General features: G+C 41.7%; 2 protein-coding genes across 2 annotated transcripts in view; one reads left to right on the top strand and one right to left on the bottom strand.

Moving 5' to 3' along the window:
- trmt2a (tRNA methyltransferase 2 homolog A) overlaps positions 1 to 2194 on the top strand; it is a 50897-nt gene extending 48703 nt beyond the window's left edge. Inside the window, exon 12 of the mRNA XM_059994649.1 lies at positions 1819 to 2194. Within this exon, the coding sequence (XP_059850632.1) occupies positions 1819 to 1948 (130 nt within the window). The 3' untranslated portion in view covers positions 1949 to 2194. The remainder of the gene's footprint in view (positions 1 to 1818) is intronic.
- An 8238-nt stretch (positions 2195 to 10432) lies between these two features.
- dgcr8 (DGCR8 microprocessor complex subunit) overlaps positions 10433 to 23024 on the bottom strand; it is a 60920-nt gene continuing 48328 nt past the window's right edge. Inside the window, exons 13-14 of the mRNA XM_059994650.1 lie at positions 22847 to 22960; positions 10433 to 13561 (exon numbers count right to left, since the gene is read on the bottom strand). Of these exons, the coding sequence (XP_059850633.1) occupies positions 13478 to 13561; positions 22847 to 22960 (198 nt within the window). The 3' untranslated portion in view covers positions 10433 to 13477. The remainder of the gene's footprint in view (positions 13562 to 22846; positions 22961 to 23024) is intronic.

The raw sequence follows: 23024 nt of genomic DNA on the forward strand, positions 1-23024 counted from the left end.
GCCTTGGTGTTTTCCTTAATCCTGTCCACCAAGGCCTTCTCATAGCCCTTTCTGGCTCTCCTAATTTCATTCTTAAGCTCCTTCTTGCTAGCCTTATAATGGCCACAACATCATTGCTCCGAGTGCTGATCCACGCTTTAAACTCATCTGCTTTATTCATAATACTGCTGGCATTAAAATACACATCTCAAACCATCAGTCTGAGTGCGTCCCTTCTCTATCACCTGCCTATCCACCCTTTCGCACTGCCTCCAAGCTTTCTCTATTTGTGAGCCAAGCTTCCTTTCTTCTGTCACTTCAGTTCGGTTCCCACCCCCAGCAATTCTTGTTTAAACACTCCCCAACAGCCTTTGCAATCCTCCCGCCAGGATATTGCCCCCCCCCACCCCCAGACTCAAGTGCAACCCGTCCTTTTTGTACAGGTCGCATCTGCCCCAGAAGAGGTCCCAATGATCCAGAAACCTGAATCCCTGCCCCCTGCTCCAATCCCTCAGTCACACATTTATCCTCCATCTCAATCTATTCCAATACTCACTGTCACGTGGCACAGTCAGTAATCCCAAGGTTACTATCTTTGAGGTCCTGCTTCTCAACTTCCTTTCCAACTGCCTTTTTAGTCTACTTTCAGGTCAGTGAGGTATTTCTGGGTTTGCAATCTGACTCCAGTCTGCAGCTCCAGGAAGACCGTTGTTCTGAGCTGTATTTTAAATCTATATTCAGATCTGAGGTCTGGTTACTGCTGAAATTAATATTTGCTATAACCCATAACTCCAGAATACGCCACAACTTGAAACGTAGCTCACAGTGTGACTGGGAACATGCAATCTGCACACGTTGGCATTTATTCATGGCTCTAGGGTGTTGCTGAGTGTTTTGCAAAGCTTGATTTGTAATTAAGAAGTGCTTCCCAGGAGGAAGAGTGCAGTAAACAGGATAAAAGTGCGATACTTTATTTAATAGGATTAAAATCCAGGGATTTGCATAGATTTGATGCACTGACTTACGAAAATCACGAAAATGGAAACATTACATTCAATTAAAACATCCAAATCAGTCCAGGGATTAAAGAGTTTAGCTTTATTAGTCACATGCACATCAGAACATACAGTGAAATGCATTGGTTGCATCAAATCAGTGAGGATGTGCTCAGCAGCCTACAAGTGTCACCATGCTCTGGCACCAAACGAACTAACCTCTTTCAAATGTAGGAGGAAATCAGATTATTTGAAAATGTGGATCTATGAGTTCATGATTTTTACAAATAGTCAAGTTACTTAAAAGAATTTTAATTTAATCAGCACATGCTCTTTGAAAATGCAGAATAGTAATTGTGATGCTATGATAAAAATGTAAGTGTTTTGTTTATTTTATTGATTGATTGAGATGCAGTGCAGAACAGGCCTTTATGGTCTTTCGAGCTGTGCCACCCAGCATCTCCTGATTTAACCCTAGCATAATCACAGGACAATTTACAATGACCAATTAACCTACAAACCGGTACATCTTTGGACTGTGGGAGGAAAACGGAGCACCTGGAGGAAACACACGCAGTTACGGGAAGAACATTCAAGCTCCTTACAGGCAACGGCAGGAATTGAACCCGGTCACCTGTACTGTAAAGCATTGTGCTAACCACTACACTGCTGACTTCTTGATCTTGATCTCTGTTCTGCTGTTGCTCACCTACTGGATAATAGTGAATTTTTATCTTCTCAGGGATTGGGGATTCTGGCTCCAATATTGCAGGCTAAATGAACAAAGTTTTTAATAAACAGGACCAATGAATTTTATGAATATCTTTTTGCTTTTTTCTCACAGCCTTTGCCGTGCCCCATCTCACAGAGTGAAGGGATCTCCTTTCCGTCCTGTTAAGGCCTTAGCTGTCGATCTCTTTCCACATACAATGTATTATGAGCTGTTAATATTGTTTGAGAGAGTGGAGTGTTAGAACTGATCATGGCTAAAGCTTGTATGAATTCAGTAGTTTTAGCACTACAATCAGGAAATTGTATGAATTATTTCAAATGGCATTTCTTGTGTTGGTATTTTAATTACTTACTGTGCATAATGTTTTAACTAAAACAGTAATGTGACTGCAATCATTAAAAAACAATTAGAATTTTTCTCTGAATTGTTTAGTATGTATTTCCCTCCTCACGTGAATTTATCGGAACTAAATAAAGCCTGGTCAGTATTTCAAGGTTTTGATTGTATTTTACTTTGTTTTCTATTACAGACATAGAAACATTACAATCTTCTAGATTTCTAACATTATCCAGCTCTCTGAACCTTTTGTAAACTTTTCTTCTTGACTAGATTTATTACAGTCTTTGCACACCACGGTTCTTGTACCGTACCATAACTTCCCTGTCTCATTGGAACATACCAAAACAGAACTCTACACAAATATCTCCTGAATATTTGCCTCATATCTAATGTACTTTTCTCTGAGAACATCTGTTTCCAATTTAAGCCTCCAATTTCCTGCCTGATAGCCTCATAATTCCCCTTACTCCAATTAAACACTTTTCTAACTTGTCTGTTCCTGTCTCTCTCCAATGCTATTGTAAAGGAGATAGTGATTATGATCACTATCTCCAAAATGCTCTCCCACTGAGAGATCTGACAGCTGACCAGGTTCATTTCCCAATACCAGATCAAGTACAGCCTCTCCCTCTTGTAGGCTTATCTACATATTGTGTCAAGAAACATTCTTGAACACACCTAACAAACTCCACCCCATCTAAGCCCCTTGCTCTAGGAGCATGCCAATCGAAATTTGGGAAATTAAAATCTCCCACCACAAATACCCTGCTATTATTACATCTTCCCAGAATCTGTCTCCCTATCTGCTCCTTGATGTCCCTGTTACTATTGTGTGGTCTGTAAAAAAACACGCAGTAGAGTTATTGACCCCTTCATGTTTCTAACTTCCACCCACAGAGACTCCGTGGACAACCCCTCCAGGGTTCCTCCTTTTCTACGGCCATGACTCTTTATCAACAGTGCCATGATCCCACCAATTTTGCCTCCCTCCCTCTCCTTTTGAAACATCTAAAGCCTGACACTTGCCAGGTCTTTATTGGCCACAACATCATAGCTCCAAGTACTGATCCACGATTAAGCTCAGCTGCTTTGTTCATAATGCTCCTTGCATTAAAATAGACTCATCTCAAACCATCGGTCTGAGCCCATCCCTTCTCAATCATCTACCTCTCGCACTGTCTAAGCTTTCTCTATTAATGAGCCAACCACCTCTTCCTCAGTTTCTTCATTTTGGTTTCCACCCCCAGCAATCCTAATTTAAATTCTCCCCAACAGCCTTAGCAAACTTCCCCACCAGAATATCCCTGGGATTCAAGTGCAACCCGTCCTTTTTGTACAGGTCACACCTGTTGCAGAAGGGATCCCAATGATCCAGAAATCTGAATCCCTGTCCCCTGCTCCAATCCCTCAGCCATGCATTTATCCTCCACCTCACTCTATTCCTATACTCACTGTCGTGTGGCACAGGCAGTAATCCCGAGATGACTACCTTTTTGGTCCTGTTTCTCAACTTCCTTTCTAACTCCTATCACTGCTGCCATCTTCTTTACCTTTCCCTACCCTTCTGAGCCACAGGGCCAAACTCTGTGCCACAGGCGCAGCCACTGTTGCTTCCCCCAGGTAGGCTGTCTTCCTCCCCCCCCCCCCCCCCCAACAGTACTCAAGCAGGAGTTCTAATTGTCAATGGGTACAGCCACAGGGGTACTCTCTAGTGTCTGACTCCTGCCCTTCCCTCTCCGGACTGTTACCCAGTTATCTATCTCCCCAGGCCTGAGTGTGACTACCTGCCAATAGCCACTCTCTATCACTTCCTCACTCTCCCTGACCAGAGGAGGGTCATCGAGCTACATCTCCAGTTCCCTAACACAGTCCCCAAGGAGCTGCAGCTCAATGCATGTGGCGCAGATGTGGCCATGACACCAAGCACAGAAAACCAGCCTCACACACATTCTTCCTGTCTGTTTTCTGCACAGGCAAACTACCTCGCCTCAACCTGTTAACACCTAAGCCCTGTTGAGCCAAGGCCTTCCTACTCTGATTCCCTCTGTATATAATGAAATGGAAATAAAACACAAGACCATAAGATACAGGAGATTTCATCATGACTAATCAATTTCCCTCTCTGGCCCAGTCTCCTACCTTCTCCCCATATCCCTTCATGCCTTGACTAATCAAGAATCTATCAACCTCAGCCTGAAATATACCCAATGACCAGCTGCCTGTGTTACAAATTCCACAGATTCACCACTCTCTGGCTAAAGAAATCTCTGTGCTAAAAGGACATCGCTCTATTAGGCTGCGTCCTCTGGTCCTAGATTCCCCCACCATAGGAAACACACTCTCCATATACACTCTTGAGGGTTTCAGTATTTGATAGGTTTCAGTGAGATCCATCCTCATTCTTCTGAATTCTAATAAGTACAGGCCCAGAACCAGCAAATGCTCCTCAACCCTGTAATCGTTTTCGTGAATCTCTTTTGGACTCTCTTCAATGCCAGCACAACCTTTCTTAGGGAAGGGGACCAAAACTGCTCACAATACTCTCAAGTGAGGCCTCACCCGTGCCTTAAAGCCTCAACATTACAATTCACAATACTTGTTGGCCAACTCATTGGAAGATCTTCCTTGCTTTCTAAATAGTGAATAGGGTCTTTTTATTTAGATTTAGATGTTACTTAATATATCCAAATGCATGGAGATGATTCAGAGTGATGTCGCCGATAACAACTGGGCCCAGAACACCTGCACTCTTACGTCTGAGGCATTAGTTTTATTTTACTTTTGCACAAGGAGGACAACATGGGCCTGTCACCCACACCACTCTGAAGTCTAAACAGAAAACTGCTACTTTTGTACAGAATTGCCTGTACTGATTGGTTACAAATATTGATAATTGTAAATTGTATATATTTTTGGATTCCTTACACGCAAGATCAATTTCCATTCACAAGAGGTGTCAATTGAAACTTCAAGGAGACTGTTGATGATATTTTGAAGTTAGTAAAGACAATAGAGCCTTTGTTGTTGGGTATGCTTCACATCCTTCTGTTATCTGTCTCCACCATCCCCTATTATGAAATAGATGCTTGTCGTAAGAAGATCTTTCTGGGCAAGTCTCACTACAGCGGCCTCACCTGTTAGGCATGAGTACAAACTGCCGCAGAAACCCAGCCCGTCTTATCTGCTGTAAGCAGCAGTGTCACACTTCACCATAATTACCCCAGGCTATCCTTGCTTAAACCACAACTTCAACACTCAGCAGCTGGTGCTTCCTACCAGCTGCTGAGGAACATTTTTAAACCGGGCATCTCTTCTTCCAATTCACTTCATGTTTAAGTTTACGACTGTATAATTGATTTAGATGATGGAATAGATGGCTTTGTTGCCAAGCTTGCAGATGGTATGAAGATTGGTAGAGGGGCAGGTAGTGCTGAGGAAACAGGTAGGATGCAGAAGGACTGAGACAGATTAGGAAAATGGGCAAGAAAGTGGCAAATGAAATAAATACTGTGTTGGAAAATGAGTGGTCATGCACTTTGGTAGTAGAAATAAATGTGCAAACTATTTTCTAAGTGGAGAGAAAATACAAAAATCTGAGATGTAAAGGGACTTGGGAGTCCTTGTGTAGAACACTCTAAAGGTTAACTTGCAGGTTAAGTCAGTGGTGAGGAAGGCAAATGCCATGTTAGCATTCATTTCAAGAGGTCAAGAATACAAGAGCAAGGATGTGATGCTGAATCTTTATAAGGCACTGGTAAGGCCTCACCTTGAACATTGTGAACAGTTTTTGGCTCCTCATCTTGGAAAAGGTGTGCTGTCATTGGAGAAGGTCCAGAGGAGGTTCACAAGGATGATTCCAAGAATGAAAGGATTCCAGGTATGAAAGAATATGAGGAATGCTTGATGGCTCTGGGTCTGTACTTGCTGGAATTCAGAAGGATGAGGAGGGAATCTCATTGAAACCCTTTGAATGTTGAAAGGCCTAGACAGAGTAGATGTGGAGAGGATGTTTCCCATGGTGGAAGAGTCCAGGACAAGAGGGCACACTCTCAGGATAGAGAGGCACCCTTTCAGAACAGAAACAGAGAAATTTCAAAGGGTGGTGAATTTGTTGCCATACTGCTGTGGAGGCAAGGTCATTGGGCATATTTAAGGGAGAGATTGATAGGTTCTTTATTGGACATGGCAACAAAGGTTTTCGGGGAGAAAGCCGGGAACTGGGGTTGAGGAGGAGAAAAAAAGGAAACAGCTAAGATTGAACAGCAAAGCAGACTCAATGGGTCAGATGGCATAATTCTGCCCTATGTCTTATGATTTATAATTCTTTGACATTCCAGCCATTCAATTATTGCACTGTAGAAACCTTGCCGCCACTTCAGTGTGTAGTAGGATCCTGCTGTTACCCAATATATTTCATTAATGAGAGTCAGGTATTGAAGTGTGAAGTTTAAAGCACTTCAGCTCTTGCCACAGAATTGCACAGATCAGTTTGTTTGGACAATAGGGTTTCTTTGTTAATGGAAGACTATAGATTCCTAATAGATCTCATTATGACTGTGTACAAGGTTCCTGGAGCAAGACTCAGCCACATTTCCACACTTAGGGGTGGTATTACTGATCAGGGCTACTATTACAGCTACAGAAAGGGTGGGTAATGTAGCAGGATCCTCTTTTGAGTCAGTATGGGTGGACGTCAGGAGCAGTTACTCTATAGGGAGTAATCTATAGACCCCCTGGTAGCAGCAGGGATACCAAGGAGCAGATTGGGAGGCAGATTTTGGTGCAAAAATAACAGGGTTGTTATCCTGGGTGACTTTAACTTCCCTGATATGGATTGGCGCCTGATTAGTTCCAATGGTTTAGACAGAGCAGAGTTTGTTAAGTGTGTGGAGGACGGATTCCTGTCACAGTATGTTGACAGGCCCACTAGGGGGAATGCCATACTAGATCTAGTATTAAGTAACGAACCAGGTGTGGTGAACTACGTGTGCCTGTCTGGACACGCCCCCTGCTGACTGCTTCTGTGGCTCCTCCCACAGACCCCTGTATAAAGGCGATCGAGGCCTGGGGCTGGCCTCTCAGTCTCCAGGATGTAGTATGGTGGTCGCTCACTGCTGGTTCCTTCTTCCAGTCAATAAAAGCCGATATCTCGCCTTTACGTCTCAGAGTGAGTTATTGATGGTGCATCACCGGGTCAGGTCACAGATCTGTCAGTAGGTGAACACCTGGGGGACAGTGACTGCCACTCCCTGGCCTTTAGTATTATCATGAATAGAATCCGAAGGGACAGGAAAATTTTTAATTGGGGAAGGGCAAGTTATGAGGCTAGAACTTACGGGTGTGAATTGGGATGTTTTTGCAGGGAAATGTACTATAGACATGTGGTTGATGTTTAGGGATCTCTTGCAGGATGTTAGGGATAAATTTGTCCCGGTGAGGAAATTAAAGAATGGTAGGGTGAAGGAACCATGGGTGACAAGACATGTGGAAAATCTAGTCAGGTGGAAGAAGGCAGCATACGTGAGGTTTAGGAAGCGAGGATCAGATGGGTCTATTGAGAAATATAAGGTAGCAAGAAAGGAGCTTAAGGGGCTGAGAAGAGCAAGAAGGGGGCAGGAGAAGGCCTTGGCAAGTAGGATAAAGAAAAACCCCAAGTCATTCTTCAATTATGTGAAGAACAAAAGGATGACAGGAGTGAAGGTAGGACCAATTAGAGATGAAGGTGGGAAGATGTGCCTGGAGGCTGTGGAAGTGAGCGAGGTCCTCAATGAATACTTCTCGGTATTCACCACTGAGAGGGAACTTGATGATGGTGAGGTTGATGTTCTGAAGCATATTGATATCAAGGGAGAGGAGGTGTTGGAGTTGTTAAAATACATTGGGACAGATAAGTCCCCAGGGCCTGACGGAATATTCCCCAGGCTGCTCCACCAGGTGAGGGAAGAGATTGCTGAGCCTCTGGCTAGGATCTTTATGTCCTTGTTGTCCACAGGAATGGTACCGGAAGATTGGAGGGAGGGGAATGTTGTCCCCTTGTTCAAAAAAGGTAGTAGGGATTGTCCGGGTAATTATAGATCAGCGAGCCTTATGTCTGTGGTGGAAAAGCTGTTGGAAAAGATTCTTAGAGGTAGGATCTATGGGCATTTAGAGAATCATGGTCTGATCAGGGACAGTCAGCATGGCTTTGTGAAGGGCAGATCATGTCTAACAAGCCTGATAGAGTTCTTTGAGGAGGTGACCAGGCGTATAGATGAGGGTAGTGCAGTGGATGTGATCTACATGGATTTTAGTAAGGCAGTTGACAAGGTTCCACATGGTAGGCTTATTCAGAAAGTCAGAAGGCATGGGATCCAGGGAAGTTTGGCCAGGTGGATTCAGAATTGGCTTGCCTGCAGAAGGCAGAGGGTCGTGGTGGAGGGAGTGCATTCGGATTGGAGAATTGTGACTAGGATCGGTTCTGGGACCTCTACTTTTCATGATTTTTATTAACGACCTGGATGTGGGGTAGAAGGGTGGGTTGGCAAGTTTGCAGATGACACGAAGGTTGGTGGTGGTGTGGATAGTGTAGAGGATTGTCGAAGATTGCAGAGAGACATTGATAGGATGCTGAAGTGGCAGATTGAGTTCAACCCGGAGAAGCATGAGGACAAACTTCAAGGCAGAGTACAAAGTAAATGGCAGGATACTTGGTAGTGTGGAGGAGCAGAGGGATCTGGGGGTGCATGTCCATAGATCCCTGAAAGTTGCCTCACAGGTAGATAGGGTAGTTAAGAAAGCTCATGGGGTGTTAGCTTTCATAAGTCGAGGGATAGAGTTTAAGAGTCGCGGGGTAATGATGCAGCTTTATAAAACTCTGGTTAGGTCACACTTGGAGTACTGTGTCCAATTCTGTTTGCTTCACTATAGGGAGGATGTGGAAGCTTTAGACGGGACGGAGGAGATTTACCAGGATGCTGCCTGGTTTAGAGAGCATGCATTATGATCAGAGGTTAAGGGAGTTAGGGCTTTACTCTTTGGAGAGGAGGAGGATGAGAGGAGACATGATAGAGGTATACAAGATATTAAGAGGAATAGATACAGAGTGGACATCCAGCACCTCTTCCCTAGGGCACCACTGCTCAACACAAGAGGACATGGCTTTAAGGTAAGGGGTGGGAAGTTCAAGGGGGATATTAGAGAAAGATTTTTCTTTACTCAGAGTGGTTGGTACGTGGAATGCACTGCCTGGTGGAGGCAGATACACTAGTGGAATTTAAGAAACTACTAGACAGGTATATGGAGGAATTTAAAGTGGGGGGGGGGATTATATGGGAGGCAGGGTTTAAGGGTCGGCACAACGTTGTGGGCCGAAGGACCTGTAATGTGCTGTACTATTCTATGTTCTTAGGCAACCTAGATTATGTGACTACCTTGCAGACCACTGGGTGTTCAGTTGTCCATCAGTTTCATTCTGCATACTTAGAGTTCCTCATTTTCCATCTAGGCACATTGTAGCTTTCTCCACACAATGTTGAATTCAACAATTCCAGACAACTTGCTTCATTTAAAAATTTTCTGTTTTGTGCTTTTTTGCCCATACACTCACCCTGCCTATATCCCTTTATGACTTCTCCTTGGACAATTCCCATTAGTGAGCAGCATTTTACAGAACACTAAACTTAGAAAAGTACAGCATAGCAACAGGCCATTTGGTCCAGTGTTGTGCCGAACCAGCTGAAAAGCAAAATCAAAAACATCAGAACACTAATCCCTCCTACCTACACATTTATATTTCTCCATCTTCCTTACATCCATGTGCCTAAATGTCTCTTAAAAGCCTCCAATATTTTACCATATCTGGCAGAGCATTCCAGGCAACCACCACTCTTAGTAAAATACTTACCCCTCACCTGCAATTTATGCCTTTGGTATTAGACATTTCTACCCTGGGGAACAGATACTCTTGTCTACTCTATGCCTTTCAATCTCCAACAGATCTTATCAGATCTCCCCTCTGATTTTAATCTGTCTCCCCTCCCCTACAATAAACTATTCAGATGTGAAAGGATTCTTCATTGCTGTTTCTGTAACAGTTTTGTTTTACCAGTCAGGGTTGTTAGCCCTGAGCTGGAACCCCTGAATTTGAAGGACCAATGAACCACTCTGGCCTCTACCCTTTGACCTGTTTGGCACAGCTGACCCTACCAAGAGCCAAAGCATAAAGCCCTGACTGCAGGCAACATATTTCTCCGGGTCATTGAGGCACACAAGCCTCCAAACCACAACAAGGTTGCAGAAAGGGATTATAGTAACACAAAATTATGCTGGAGGAACTTAGCAGGTCAGGCAGCATTTATGTAAATGAATAAAGTCAATGTTTCAGGGGTGCTTATATACAGACAAGACATTTTATAATGAGTTATCAAACTTTATTGCTTCAAACTACAGCGCAAAAAAAATTACATTTGAAAAGGACCACACAAATTTCCAGATGGCTCTGCAGTGCAGCAAGCGTAGGCTAAAAGGACATGTACTTGAACCTTTAAAATTAGCCACTTAAAATAGCACTTGTAGTAACTGCACATAATTCATAGGTGCGGTATCGTACTTCAAGTTCCCATCAGACACAAAATATTATTTTTTAAAGGGTTCAACAGATCAGATTCTTAAAACTTCATAATTCTTATTTCTTGCTAAATCAGAGAAAAAAACCATAAAAACACTGGTAACTAACTTTGTCCTTTAAAACTCTACTAATGTCTTCATTCCTTTAGTTTAAAAGAAATTAATTTCAATTTGAGAATCTTCATTAATCAGTCACTGGGAAAGGGTAATAGTGTGTGGACCGTGGTAGTAAATGAAGACCAAGTCACTATAAGAGAACCAGTTTATAAAGCTTTGTTTTGTACAATTCAGGAAGTAAACACAAGAAAAACATATCAAACTTTCCAAGAATTTGTCTCTGCACTCATGTGAGAATACAGATTTCCATGAATGCTTTCTTTGTTCACTGGAATTCATTTGCTCCTTGACAGTTCATAAAGAATCACACTTAAAAACTTCTTGAACATACAATATATTAGTTATTAGAAGCTTTGCTGGAATAAATTCAGACATCAATACCAGTAATAACTACAGTTGATTAATAGCCATATATAAAGTTGTCTTCAAATTTCTGGACAAATCAAATGCAATTTTACAAAAAAAAAACCCAAATTTCATAATGTTAAGACTTCAATACTGTTCTTGGAGTGTTAGTGCTTTCCCATTTTTAAATGACCTCTTAAATTTTAAGTCCTTGTTGTGCATAAAAATCTTTATCATTCGATACAAGTTTAACATACTTTCAGGCCAATTGGTTATTCCTTCCTATAACAGCATGTACACAATAATACAACAACAAGACATGCCTTTTTAAAAAAAAGAAAAATGCACTATAGCCAATCAAAAGACACCCATAATCACAAGTCTTGTTTCCAATGTGTTAAAAAAAGGTGGTCAAATTACAATCCTTTACTTCATGATTACCTTTGAGACAGAAATAAATCGACATGTTTAATTAAAAAGAAACATCTACATTGAATATGTACTTACAAATCACAATCCATTCACACAAATACCAACTTTAAACATACAAATTAATTAGGAAGGTAAGACAACTAGTATTCGTTTAGGATTCATAAAGTTGATCACGTGAATGCTAAACCACTATCAGTACTCTCTCACAGCAGCTCTTGTGCTTATGTGCAAAGGCGAGAAATGTTGCATTCAACAGAAGTGTAGTAAACATTTAAAACACACGAAAAACTTGACAAAACAGTGCACAACGTAAATTTTGTTCCAGCAGTTACTGCATTTTTCTTCCCCCCTCCCCCATCCCCACGGCACTGTTGAAGCCTGCAGCAAGCATTAAAAATGTATTAGTCTTGTCAGTTTGCATAAGACACAATTATAAAGCTTTGGTTCACGTTTCCAAGAGTACACAGGAGCTTTGTCATGGTACTTTGTTTCCTTCCGGTTATTAGTTTGTGTTCAAGTGAAGTAGAAAAGCTAAGTTGTTAAAGAAAATGACTGTAAATATAAGACGATGAGAACTATTTCAAGCATCTCTTTCAAACCTCCAAATGTGCATACCTGGTTATAATGTAAATTGTAGTTGGAGAAACAATACATTTTATAACCTACTCTCCAGCCAGTAGGCAAATCAAACCTATTCACTCGTATGTTAATAATCTGTTCCAATTAAAACAGAAGGCCACACTAAAACAAATACAAACAAAAATCTACAACAAAATATATTGAGCAAGTGAGTTAGAATTTAAAACTTGCAAGATCTGGGCTTAAAACAATACTGCAAATCAGAAACAGGGTCTTTAAATAAAGACACATAACTGTAACTCCAGCTCTAATACTAAACTTCGAAGCTGATGGCACTAACACTGCCACAAAAATGACACATTTTCTATATGCCTGAACGATAGGAGTTGAAAGTGAAAGACAAACATCGCAAGCTCTTCAACGGTATCTTGCAGTCTCAACATGCATTATAGTTACTTATATGTGATCTAGATTTTTGACCATTTCCAGATTTAAAAAACGATGCATATTAACAGATTGAAATCAAAGTCACAATTGTTACAAAATGTGTTGAAAATGCCATTGTATCCATGTAGTAGAGACCACGGTAGTTACTATTTTCCAATTTAAGAACCATTTGTGAATGATTACATCCTACAAAGGCCACCATTAAAACCGTTGAGTCAAAATACCAGTACCTTAAGCTCTAATATTTCCAAAAAACCCCAATTTTCTCCAAAACCTTGTCCTCAAATGATCTCATGTATAAACTTTGTGTTTCTTCAGTAATGGCTAAGTGTCACTTCATTTCAAAATGTAGTTTACTCATAAAGTTGCTTAAAAACTGCTAACAAAAAAAAGTAGTATTAAAAAGAAATAACTTAAGATTGTGTCTACTAAAAGCCATCTCACACTGGCACCAGGTTACATGTAAACAATGAAAAGTACTTCTTCCAGTAAGTTACCCCCCCTCAGTATAAGAAGGGTTAATTGACCAACAGCTCAGTGCATAATATTTCAGTCACCATTCTAAAGCTGGCCAATGCAGGAAATTCAAAAGACCCCTACAATTTAATTAATCAAATTATAAATTCACTGGTCTAAAGGTTCTTTTCTGAGGTAATATCCAACATTCTCTGAATCTACCTTTAGTCTCATTTCCTTTCCTATCACAGAGGTAAAGATTCAAGTTCAGTAATATATTGCCTGTTGTAATGGTAATGCATAAGTAAATGAGTACACTGTTAACCTATGATGGGGAGACTTTGAAAATTGTACAAATTTTGCAACTGAAGTTTTTTTAAAATAAGGTTACAGCGATAATTGTCGAGGATGAATTTGTCCAGTGCGTTATTGCTGTCCACAATGCAGTGCTTTACACATCAACAGTACAAAGAGGTTCACTGCCTGGCTGCGCTGATTCCATTATTGTCATTTTCGGCTTCTTACGTGTTTCCTCCTTTATGGGGATGAGATAGCAGTGGAGGAGGCAAAAGAAAAAAAATATTACTTGCAATTATTTTCAAATCTTTGACATTAGAAACAGGAGCACAAGTCAGCCATCCGGCTCATTTTGCCTGCTCCATCATTTAATAAGATTTTTTCCCCATTACCCTCGAGTCCCCTGCATTGCAAATATCAATCTTTCCAAATATGTTTAAATGAGATAGCCTCTACTGCTTCCCTGGGCAGAGAATTCCACAGATTTACTTCTCTCTGGGAAAAACATTTTCTCTTCATCTCCATCTTAAACTGACTACCTCGAATCTTGAGGCAATATCCCCTACTTCTAGTCTCACTTATTAGTGTAAACAACTTCACTGCCTCTATTTTATCTATTTCATAATTTTATATGATTCTTCTAGATCCCCTGTCATTCTTCTGAATTCCAGTGAGTACAATCCCATGTAATTCAATCTCTCCTCACAGGTTAATCGCTTCATCTCTGGTATCAATCTTGTTGGTCCTCCTCTGCACCACTTCCAAAGCCAATATACCTTTCTTCAAGTGAGATCTGAACTGTCTGCAGTACTCTGTAAATCTGCAGCGTCATCTCCCAGCTCTTAAATTCAATCCCTTTTGCAGTGAAGGCCAACATTTCATTGGCCTTCTTAGAGGGCATGTGGTATGATGAGAGGCTGGATAAACTTGGGTCGTTTCTCTGCAGCACCAGAGGCTGAGGGGAGATCTGATAGAGATTTACAAGATTATGAGAGGCATAGATTGAGTGGAGAGAGAGTATCTGTTTCTCAGGGTTGAATGTCTAATACCAGAGGGCATGAATTGAAGGTGAGAACAAGGGGTAGGTTCAAGGGGGAAGTGAGGGTCAAGTATTTTATTCAGAGAGTGGATGCCTGGATGCACTGCCTGGTATGGTGAAAGAAGGAAAACAGACCGGAGGCTTTTCAGAAGCGCTTGATAAGCACATGGATGTAAGGAAGACGGAGATATGGACACGGCATAGGTAACACGGATTAGTGTTTGGGTGTTTTTGATTTGGTTTACAGTTGGTTTGACACATAGTGGGCCAAGTTGCCCTTTTCTGTACTCTTCTATAACTTGTTGCACTTGCAAACCAATCATGCACAAGCACTCCCAAGTCCCTTTGCACAACAGCATGCTGCAGTATTTCACTATCTGATTGTCTAACTTTTCTTCCAAAAGTAGGTGACCTCTCATTCACCAATGTTGTACTCCATCTGCTAGACCCTGTCCACTCTATATTCCCCTGCAGGATCTCCACATTCTCTGCACAATTTGCTTTTAAATTCAGTGTAATGCCATCAGCAAACACTACCCTTGGTCCTCTCTTCCAAATTGTTCATGCATGATCATAAACAGTTGCGTGTCCAGCACTAACCACTGAGGCACTCCATACACCAGACTACCAAACAATTTATCCCAACTCTCTGGCCTATTACCTGCATCCAGACATACTTACTTTTTTGGTTAGGTTTTTTATAAGGCACATTATTGAACACTTTTGGAAAACCAAGTATATAATATTCAATTCAAATATCAACGGTGCTCATTATATTCCAGTAAGCTTGTCAAATGGGCCTGGTTCTTCATGGATCCATGCTGTGCCAGCCAGATGGAGCATCTTCTATCCAAATGCCTCGCCTTAATGATAACTTCAAACATTTTCCCAACTACAGGCATTAAGTTAACTGGCCTATAGTTACCTACATTTTACCTACATCCTTTATAAAAAAAAAATAATGCTGTGATGTTCATTATCTTCCAAGGATATTAAAGGATATAAAATTATCAAGCCAAGAATGATTGAATGCAAGTTGGGTAAAGGAGTATCAATGAGCAAAGATTTTAGCAAGGCATTTGATAAAATTACAAATCAAAAGAAAATCTTTAGAAAAGTTAAATTTCACAGCGTATAAAGAAAAATGGCAAACTGAACCAAAGCAAACACGAGGAAATCTGCAGATGCTGGAAATTCAAGCAACACACGCAAAATGATAGTGGAACACAGTAGACCAGGCAGCATCTATAGAGTGAAGCACTGTCAATGTTTTGGGCCGAGACCCTTCGTCAGGACTAAATGAAAGGAAAGATAGTAACAGATTTGAAAGTAGGAGCGGGAGAGGGAAATGCGAAATGACAGGAGAAGACCGGAGGGAGTGGGGTGAAGCTGAGAGCCGGAAAGGTGATTGGCAAAAGGGATACAGAGCTGGAGAAGGGAAAGGATCAGGGGATGATCCTAGAGAGAAAGAAAGGGGGAGGGGAGCACCAGAGGAAGATGGAGAGCAGGCAGAGTGATGGGCAGAAAGAGAGAAAAAACTAAATCTATCAAGGATGAGGTAAGAAGGGGAGAAGGGGCATTAACAGAAGTTAGAGAAGTAAGCGCAACAAGTGCTACATCTGCCCTTACATTTCCTCCCTCATCACCATTCAGGGCCCCAGAGAGTCCTTCCAGGTGAGGCGACACTTCACCTGTGAGTCGGCTGGTGTGATATACTGCGTCCGGTGCTCCCGGTGTGGCCTTTTATATATTGGTGAGACCCGACGCAGACCGGGAGACCATTTCACTGAACACCTACACTCCGTCCACCAGAGGAAGCAGCATCTCCCAGCGGCCACACATTTTAATTCCACGTCCCATTCCTATTCTGATATGTCTATCCATGGCCTCCTCTACTGTCAAGATGAAGCCACACTCAGGTTGGAAGAACAATGCCTTATACACTGGCTGGGTAGCCTCCAACCTGATGGCATGAACATTGACTTCTCTAACTTCCGTTAATGCCCCTCCTCCCCTTCTTAACCCATCCCTGATATATTTAGTTTTTTCCCCACTCCTCTTTTTTTCTCTCTCTCTGTCCATCACTCTGCCTGTTCTCCATCTCCCTCTGGTGCTCCCCCCCTTTCTTTCTCCCTAGGCCTCCCGTCCCATGATCCTTTCCCTTCTCCAGCTCTATATCACTTTTGTCAATCACCTTTCCAGCTCTCAGCTTCACCCCACCCCCTCCGGTCTTCTCCTATCATTTCGCATTTCCTCCTCCCCTTCCTACTTTCAAGTCTCTTACTATCTTTCCTTTCAGTTAGTCCTGACGAAGGGTCTCAGCCCAAAATGTCAACAGTGCTTCTCCCTATAGATGCTGCCTGGCCTGCTGCGTTCCACCAGCATTTTGTGTGTGTAAGCTGTACCAAAGCCAAAGTGATAGCAAGCAAGGAGTTATTATTAAAATACGTACAATACTGTGCAAAAGTCCTTGGCACATATATACAGCTAGGATGCCTAAGACTTGCACAGTACTGTAGTAATTTTATGTATTGCACTGTACTGTTGCTGCTGCTGCTATAAAAATGACAAATTTCATGACGTATGTGAGTGATGATAAACCTGATTCTGATATGGGTCTCTATTGTGGACTGAGAGTGGGAAGGGGGCAGGGAGAGGGGAATCACGTTTCGGAAAAGGGGACAGGAGAGGGGAGGGAGTCAGAAGTACCAGTAAGACATCCTGTAATTATCAATATGCCGATTGTTTGGAATCAAATCACCTTACCTGGTGTGTCAGGGCTGGGTATGTCTGCACCCATGCCACTCCCTCCTCCACCCCGGTCCTCTCTCTGCTATCTGTCCCATACCCCTCCCACGGTGCACCACCCTCACCATTTCCATTCCCAACATCCTTTGCTCACAAGTTTTACAAATACCCTCTCTGCTCCAGGTTGACAAATGTTGTACTGTGCAAAAGTCTTAGGCACCTGAGTTATACAGTTGCAAGAAAAAATTCGCAAACCCTGGTTTTCTGCATTAATTACTCACAAAATGTGGTCCAATCTTCATCTAAGTCACAATAATAGACTAACACAGTCTACCAAATTACCAACACACAAGCAATTGCACTTCTTCTCATCAATATTGAGTACACCATTTATACAATCACAGTCTAGGTTTAAGAATGTAAACCTCTGGGGTAGTACCTTCTACAGAAGCTATTTGGAGTCAGGTGTTCCAATCAATGAATGCTGAAGGAGATGACAAAGAACAAGGGTAACAGCAAAAGATCTGCAGAAATATCTTGAACTTACTAAAATCTCTGTTCATCTGTCCACTAAAAACACTGAGCAAAATGGTGTTCTTGGAAGGACACTGTTGCTCTCAAACAAAATATATTGCTGCACATCTCAACTTTGCTAAAGACCACCTAGATGTTCCACAATGCTTCTGGGACAATGGTCCGTGGACAGATGAGACAAAAGGTGAACTTTTTGGCAGAAATGTACACCACTCGGCTTGAAGGGAAAATGGGCTCTGTACACCAACACCAAAACTGTGAAGCATGGTGGAAGGAGCATCATGGTTTGGGGCTGCTTTGCTGCCTCAGGGCCTGGGTAGTTTGCAATCGTTGAGGGAACAATGAATTCAAAATTGTATCAAGACAATTTACAGGAGAATGTCAAGGTAGTGGTCTGTCACCTGAAGCTTAATTGAAGTTGGATGATGCAACAAGAGAATGATTTGAAAGACCAGAGTAAATCAACAGAATTGTCTAAAACGAAGAAAATTCGCAATTTCGAACAGCCAAATCTGTGTCCAGACCAATTGAGATGCTGTGACATGACCTGAAGAGGGCTGTTCATGCAAGGTATCCCAGAAATATTGATGAACTGAAACAGTTTTGTATGAAGGAATGGTCTATAATTCCTTGCCATTGTGCAAGTCTGTTCAGCAGCTACAGGAAACATTTCGTGAGGTTATTGCTGCTAAAGGAGATTTTAGCAGTGATTAATACAAGAGATCAAGTACTTTTTCCAGCCTGGACTGTGAATGATTAAACAATGTGTTTAATCACAAGACATGAAAAATACAATTGTTTGGTGTTATTAGTTTAGGCAGATTGTGTTTGTCTATGATTGTGACTGAGATGAAGATAAGACCACATTTTATGAGTAATTAATGCAGAAAACCAGGTAACTGCAAAGGGTTCGCAAACTTTTTCTTTCAACTTTCCGACAGAAATATTTTAAATGTCATTAGAAACGGGGATGGTGCCAGAGGATTGGCGTATTGCTCATGTGGTTCCATTTAAAAAGGGTTCTAAGAGTACACCTAGCAATTATAGGCCTGTCAGTTTGACGTCAGTGGTGGGTAAATTAATGGAAAGTATTCTTAGAGATGGTATATATAATTATCTGGATAGACAGGGTTTGATTAGGAACAGTCAGCATGGATTTGTGCATGGAATGTCATGTTTGACAAATCTTACTGAATTTTTTGAAGAGGTTACAAGGAAAGTTGATGAGGGTAAAGCAGTGGATATTGTCTATATGACTTCAGTAAGGCCTTTGACAAGGTTTCACACAGAAGGTTAGTTAGGAAGGTTCAATCGTTAGGTATTAATATTGAAGTAGTAAAATGGATTCAACAGTGGCTGGATGGGAGATGCCAGAGAGTAGTGGTGGATAACTTTGTCAGGTTGGAGGCAGGTGACTAGTGGTGTGCCTCAGGGATCTGTACTGGATCCAATGTTGTTTGTCATATACATTAATGATCTGGATGATGGGGTGGTAAATTGGATTAGTAAGTATGCAGATAATACTAAGGTAGGTGGCGTTGTGGATAGAACCTAGAAGATAGAATAGTACAGCACATCACAGGCCCTTCTGCCCACAATGTTGTGCCGACCCTCAAACCCTGCCTCCCATATAACCCTCCACCTTAAATTCCTCCATATACTTGTCTAGTAGTCTCTTAAAACTTCACTAGTGTGTCTGCCTCCATCACTGACTCAGGCAGTGCATTCTTCGCACCAACCACTCTCTGAGTGAAAAACCTTCCTCTAATATCCCCCTTGAACTTCCCTCCCCTTAACTTAAAGCCATGTCCTCTTGTACTGAGCAGTGGTGCCCTGGGGAAGAGGCACTGGCTGTCCACTCTGTCTATTCCTCTTAATATCTTGTACACCTCTTATCATGTCTCCTCTCATCCTCCTTCTCTCCAAACAGTAAAGCCCTACCTCCCTTAATCCCTGATCATAATCCATACTCTCTAAACCAGGCAGCATCCTGGTAAATCTCCTCTGTACCCTTTCCAATGCTTCCACATCCTTCCTATAGTGAGATGACCAGAACTGGACACAGTACTCCAAGTGTGGCCTAACTAGTTTTATAGAGCTGTATCATTACATCGCGTCTCTTAAACTCTATCCCTCGACTTATGAAAGCTAACACCCCATAAGCTTTAACTATCCTATCCACCTGTGAGGCAACTTTCAGGGATCCGTGGACATGTATCCCCAGATCCCTCTGCTCCTCCACACTACCAAGTACCCTGAAGTAGGTTTTCAAAGCTTGCAGAGAGATTTAGGCCAGTTAGAAGAGTGAGCTGGACAATGGCAGATGGAGTTTAATGCTGGTAAGTGTGAGGTGCTACATTTTGTTAGAATAATCCTAATAGGACATACATGGTAAATGGTAGGGCATTGAAGAATGCAGTAGAACAGTGTGATCTAGGAATAATGGTGCATAGTTCTCTGAAGTTGGAATCTCATGTGGATAGGGTGGTGAAGAAAACTTTTGGTATGCTGGCCTTTATAAATCAGAACATTGAGTACAGGAGTTGGGATGTAATGTTATAATTGTACAAGGCATTGGTAAAGCCGAATTTGGAGTATTGCGTACAGTTCTGGTCACTGAATTATAGGAAAGATGTCAACAAAACAGAGAGAGTACAGAGAAGATTTACTAGAATGTTACCTGGGTTTCAGCACCTAAGTTACAGGGAAAGGCTGAACAAGTTAGGTCTTTATTCTTTGGGGCGTAGAAGGTTGAGGGGGGACTTGATAGAGGTATTTAAAATTATGAGGGGGATAGATAGAGTTGACGTGGATAGGATTTTTCCATTGAGAGTAGGGGAGATTCAAACAAGAGGACATAAGTTGAGAGTTAGGGGGCAAAAGTTCAGGGGTAACACGAGTGGGAATTTCTTTACTCAGAGAGTGGTAGCTGTGTGGAACAAGCTTCCAGTAGAAGTGGTAGAGGCAGGTTCGGTATTGTCATTTAAAGTAAAATTGGATAGGTATATGGACAGGAAAGGAATGGAGGGTTAAGCGCTTGAGTGCAGGTCGGTGGGACTAGGTGAGAGTAAGCTTTCGGCATGGACTAGAAGGGCCGAGATAGCCTATTTCCATGCTGTAATTGTTATATGGTTATAACTGTATAGCTACAGTACCTAAGACTTTTGCAGTGTTGTATTTTTAACGGAAAGGATGTTTCCAATACAGCTCTGCAAAAAAATACAATTTTAGGCCTTTCAGTTTCTATTGTGTACAGGGAGACTTACCGTGGGGGAGAGGAAGGGATTAAGTTTGTGTGGTTACCAATGGAGACAAAATGCCCCAGATTGCATAGAAGTTGGCACAGTTAGTCAGGCAGAAAAGGACAATGACATTCAAGTCATGTGAGGTAAACCATTTTGGGAGGCAAACAAAATCAGAGAAAACATGAATTGAAAGGTCATCGGGAAATGTTGAGGAAACAAGTGGATATTGAGCTGCACCCCACAGATGGCTCTGAACACTCATCATGGTATTCTTACAGGTTCAGAGAATATTTGCAATGCTAGAGAAAGAGTTTTATTAGAAGTTAGCAGCTAAAGGGAAGATCTAATTTGAAGTTATAAAATTAAGGAAGATCTTAATGGCAGGGTTTCCCAACCTTTATTATACCATGGACCCCTAACATTAACCGAGGGGTCCATGAACCCCATGTTGAGAATGCCTACTGTAAGGAAACTATTTTTCCTCAGCTGGTTCAATAACAAGAAAGGACACATTTCAGGTAATGCAGAGGATTAAAAAATCTAATTCTCAGCCTTGCGGTATGGATAGGGGTGAACTTCCTGAAAGCATGGAAGAGACTGAAATCCCCATCAGGTTGAAGAAATGTAGAACACTTGACATTTTGGAATTTGCAAGACTGGAGATAGAGAACTGGAAAGATCAGTTAAGTATTTTCTCTCCAGATAGTGTAGCTTCCTGTGCTGCAAATCTTTTTATCTTCAAATTTCCTTTCAAAGTCAGAGGAGGAAGAGATACATCTTAGGATTATAGTTTCCTGATCATGGTTCACACTTAACAAATGGGGAAAACGGACAAAGGACTGGTCATGCCTTGTAGCCGTGGTACTATAAGCTACCTGAACAGTAGTGGTAGGGAAGAGGTGTGTGAACAAAGAATTAACCATTAAAACGTAACACAAACTATCCCATTCAATGGTTCAGGAACTGAAAAGCTTGTCATATGAGGAGAGATTGTTGGCTCTGGGCCTCTACTCACTGGAATTCAGGAGGGGAGACCTCATTGAAACCTACCGAATGTTGAAAGGCCTCGACAGAGTGGACGTGGCGAGAATGTTTCCTATGGTGGGAAAATCTAAGACCAGAGGGCACAGCCCCAGAATAAAGGGACATCCTTTTAGAATTGAGATGAGGAGAAAGTTCTTTAGTCAGAGAGGTGAAGCTGTGTAATTCGTTGCCACAGGCAGCTGTGGAGGCCAAGTCTATTTAAGTTGAGTTTATTTAAGGCACAGGTTGGTAAATTCTTGATTAGTCAGGGCATGAAGGAATAAAGGAGAAAGCAGGAGATTGGAGCTGAGGGGGAAAATAGATCAGCCATGATGAAATTGCAGAGTAGACTCGATGGGCTAAGTGGCCCAATTCTGCTCCTATATCTTAAGATTTTACTTAAATTTAGTTAGGCCATAACTGGAGTATTGCATACAGTTCTGGTTACCCCATATAGAAAGGATTTATATGATTATGAGAGGCATAGATAGTGGACAGAGTGTATTTGTTTCCCAAGGTTGAATTGTCTAATACCAGAGGGATAGGCTCAAAAGGGGTTATGTGGGGTAAGTTTTTTTACTCAAGAGTGGCAGATGCCTGAAATGTGCTGCCTGGTATGGTGGCAGAGGCAAATATATTAGAGGTTTTTAAGAGACATTTTTTCAGGCACATGGAAGTGAGGAAGATGGATGGATATGGACACGGCGTCGATAGGAAGGATTAGTGTCTGGGTGTTTCTGATTTGCTTTTTAGCTGGTTTGGCATAACATTGTGGGCGGAATAGTCTGTTCCTGTGCTGTACTCCTCTATGTTCTAACACAAGAGGATTTACAAAGAATAGAAAATAAGAGACAGGCTTTGGTGGAATCAATTATTTTTACAGCAGTCAGGATAGGAAACAAGTCCCTGTAAAAGGGAAAATAAAGAAAATTACCCTGTCCCGTGCCAGCTTCCTCATCTCATCTCGTAACTTATTCAAAATATGCAGATTTGGTTTGTTCTTTTTGGCGTACTGCTGCAGTTCAATCACACTTTTATCAGACATTTCCTGCATGAAAATAACAGAAAGATGTGCATATTAAAATGGCAGATAAAAACCACAGGTATCACAA

This window comes from Hypanus sabinus, chromosome 18 (genome assembly GCF_030144855.1).
Source record: "Hypanus sabinus isolate sHypSab1 chromosome 18, sHypSab1.hap1, whole genome shotgun sequence".
Taxonomy (NCBI): domain Eukaryota; kingdom Metazoa; phylum Chordata; class Chondrichthyes; order Myliobatiformes; family Dasyatidae; genus Hypanus; species Hypanus sabinus.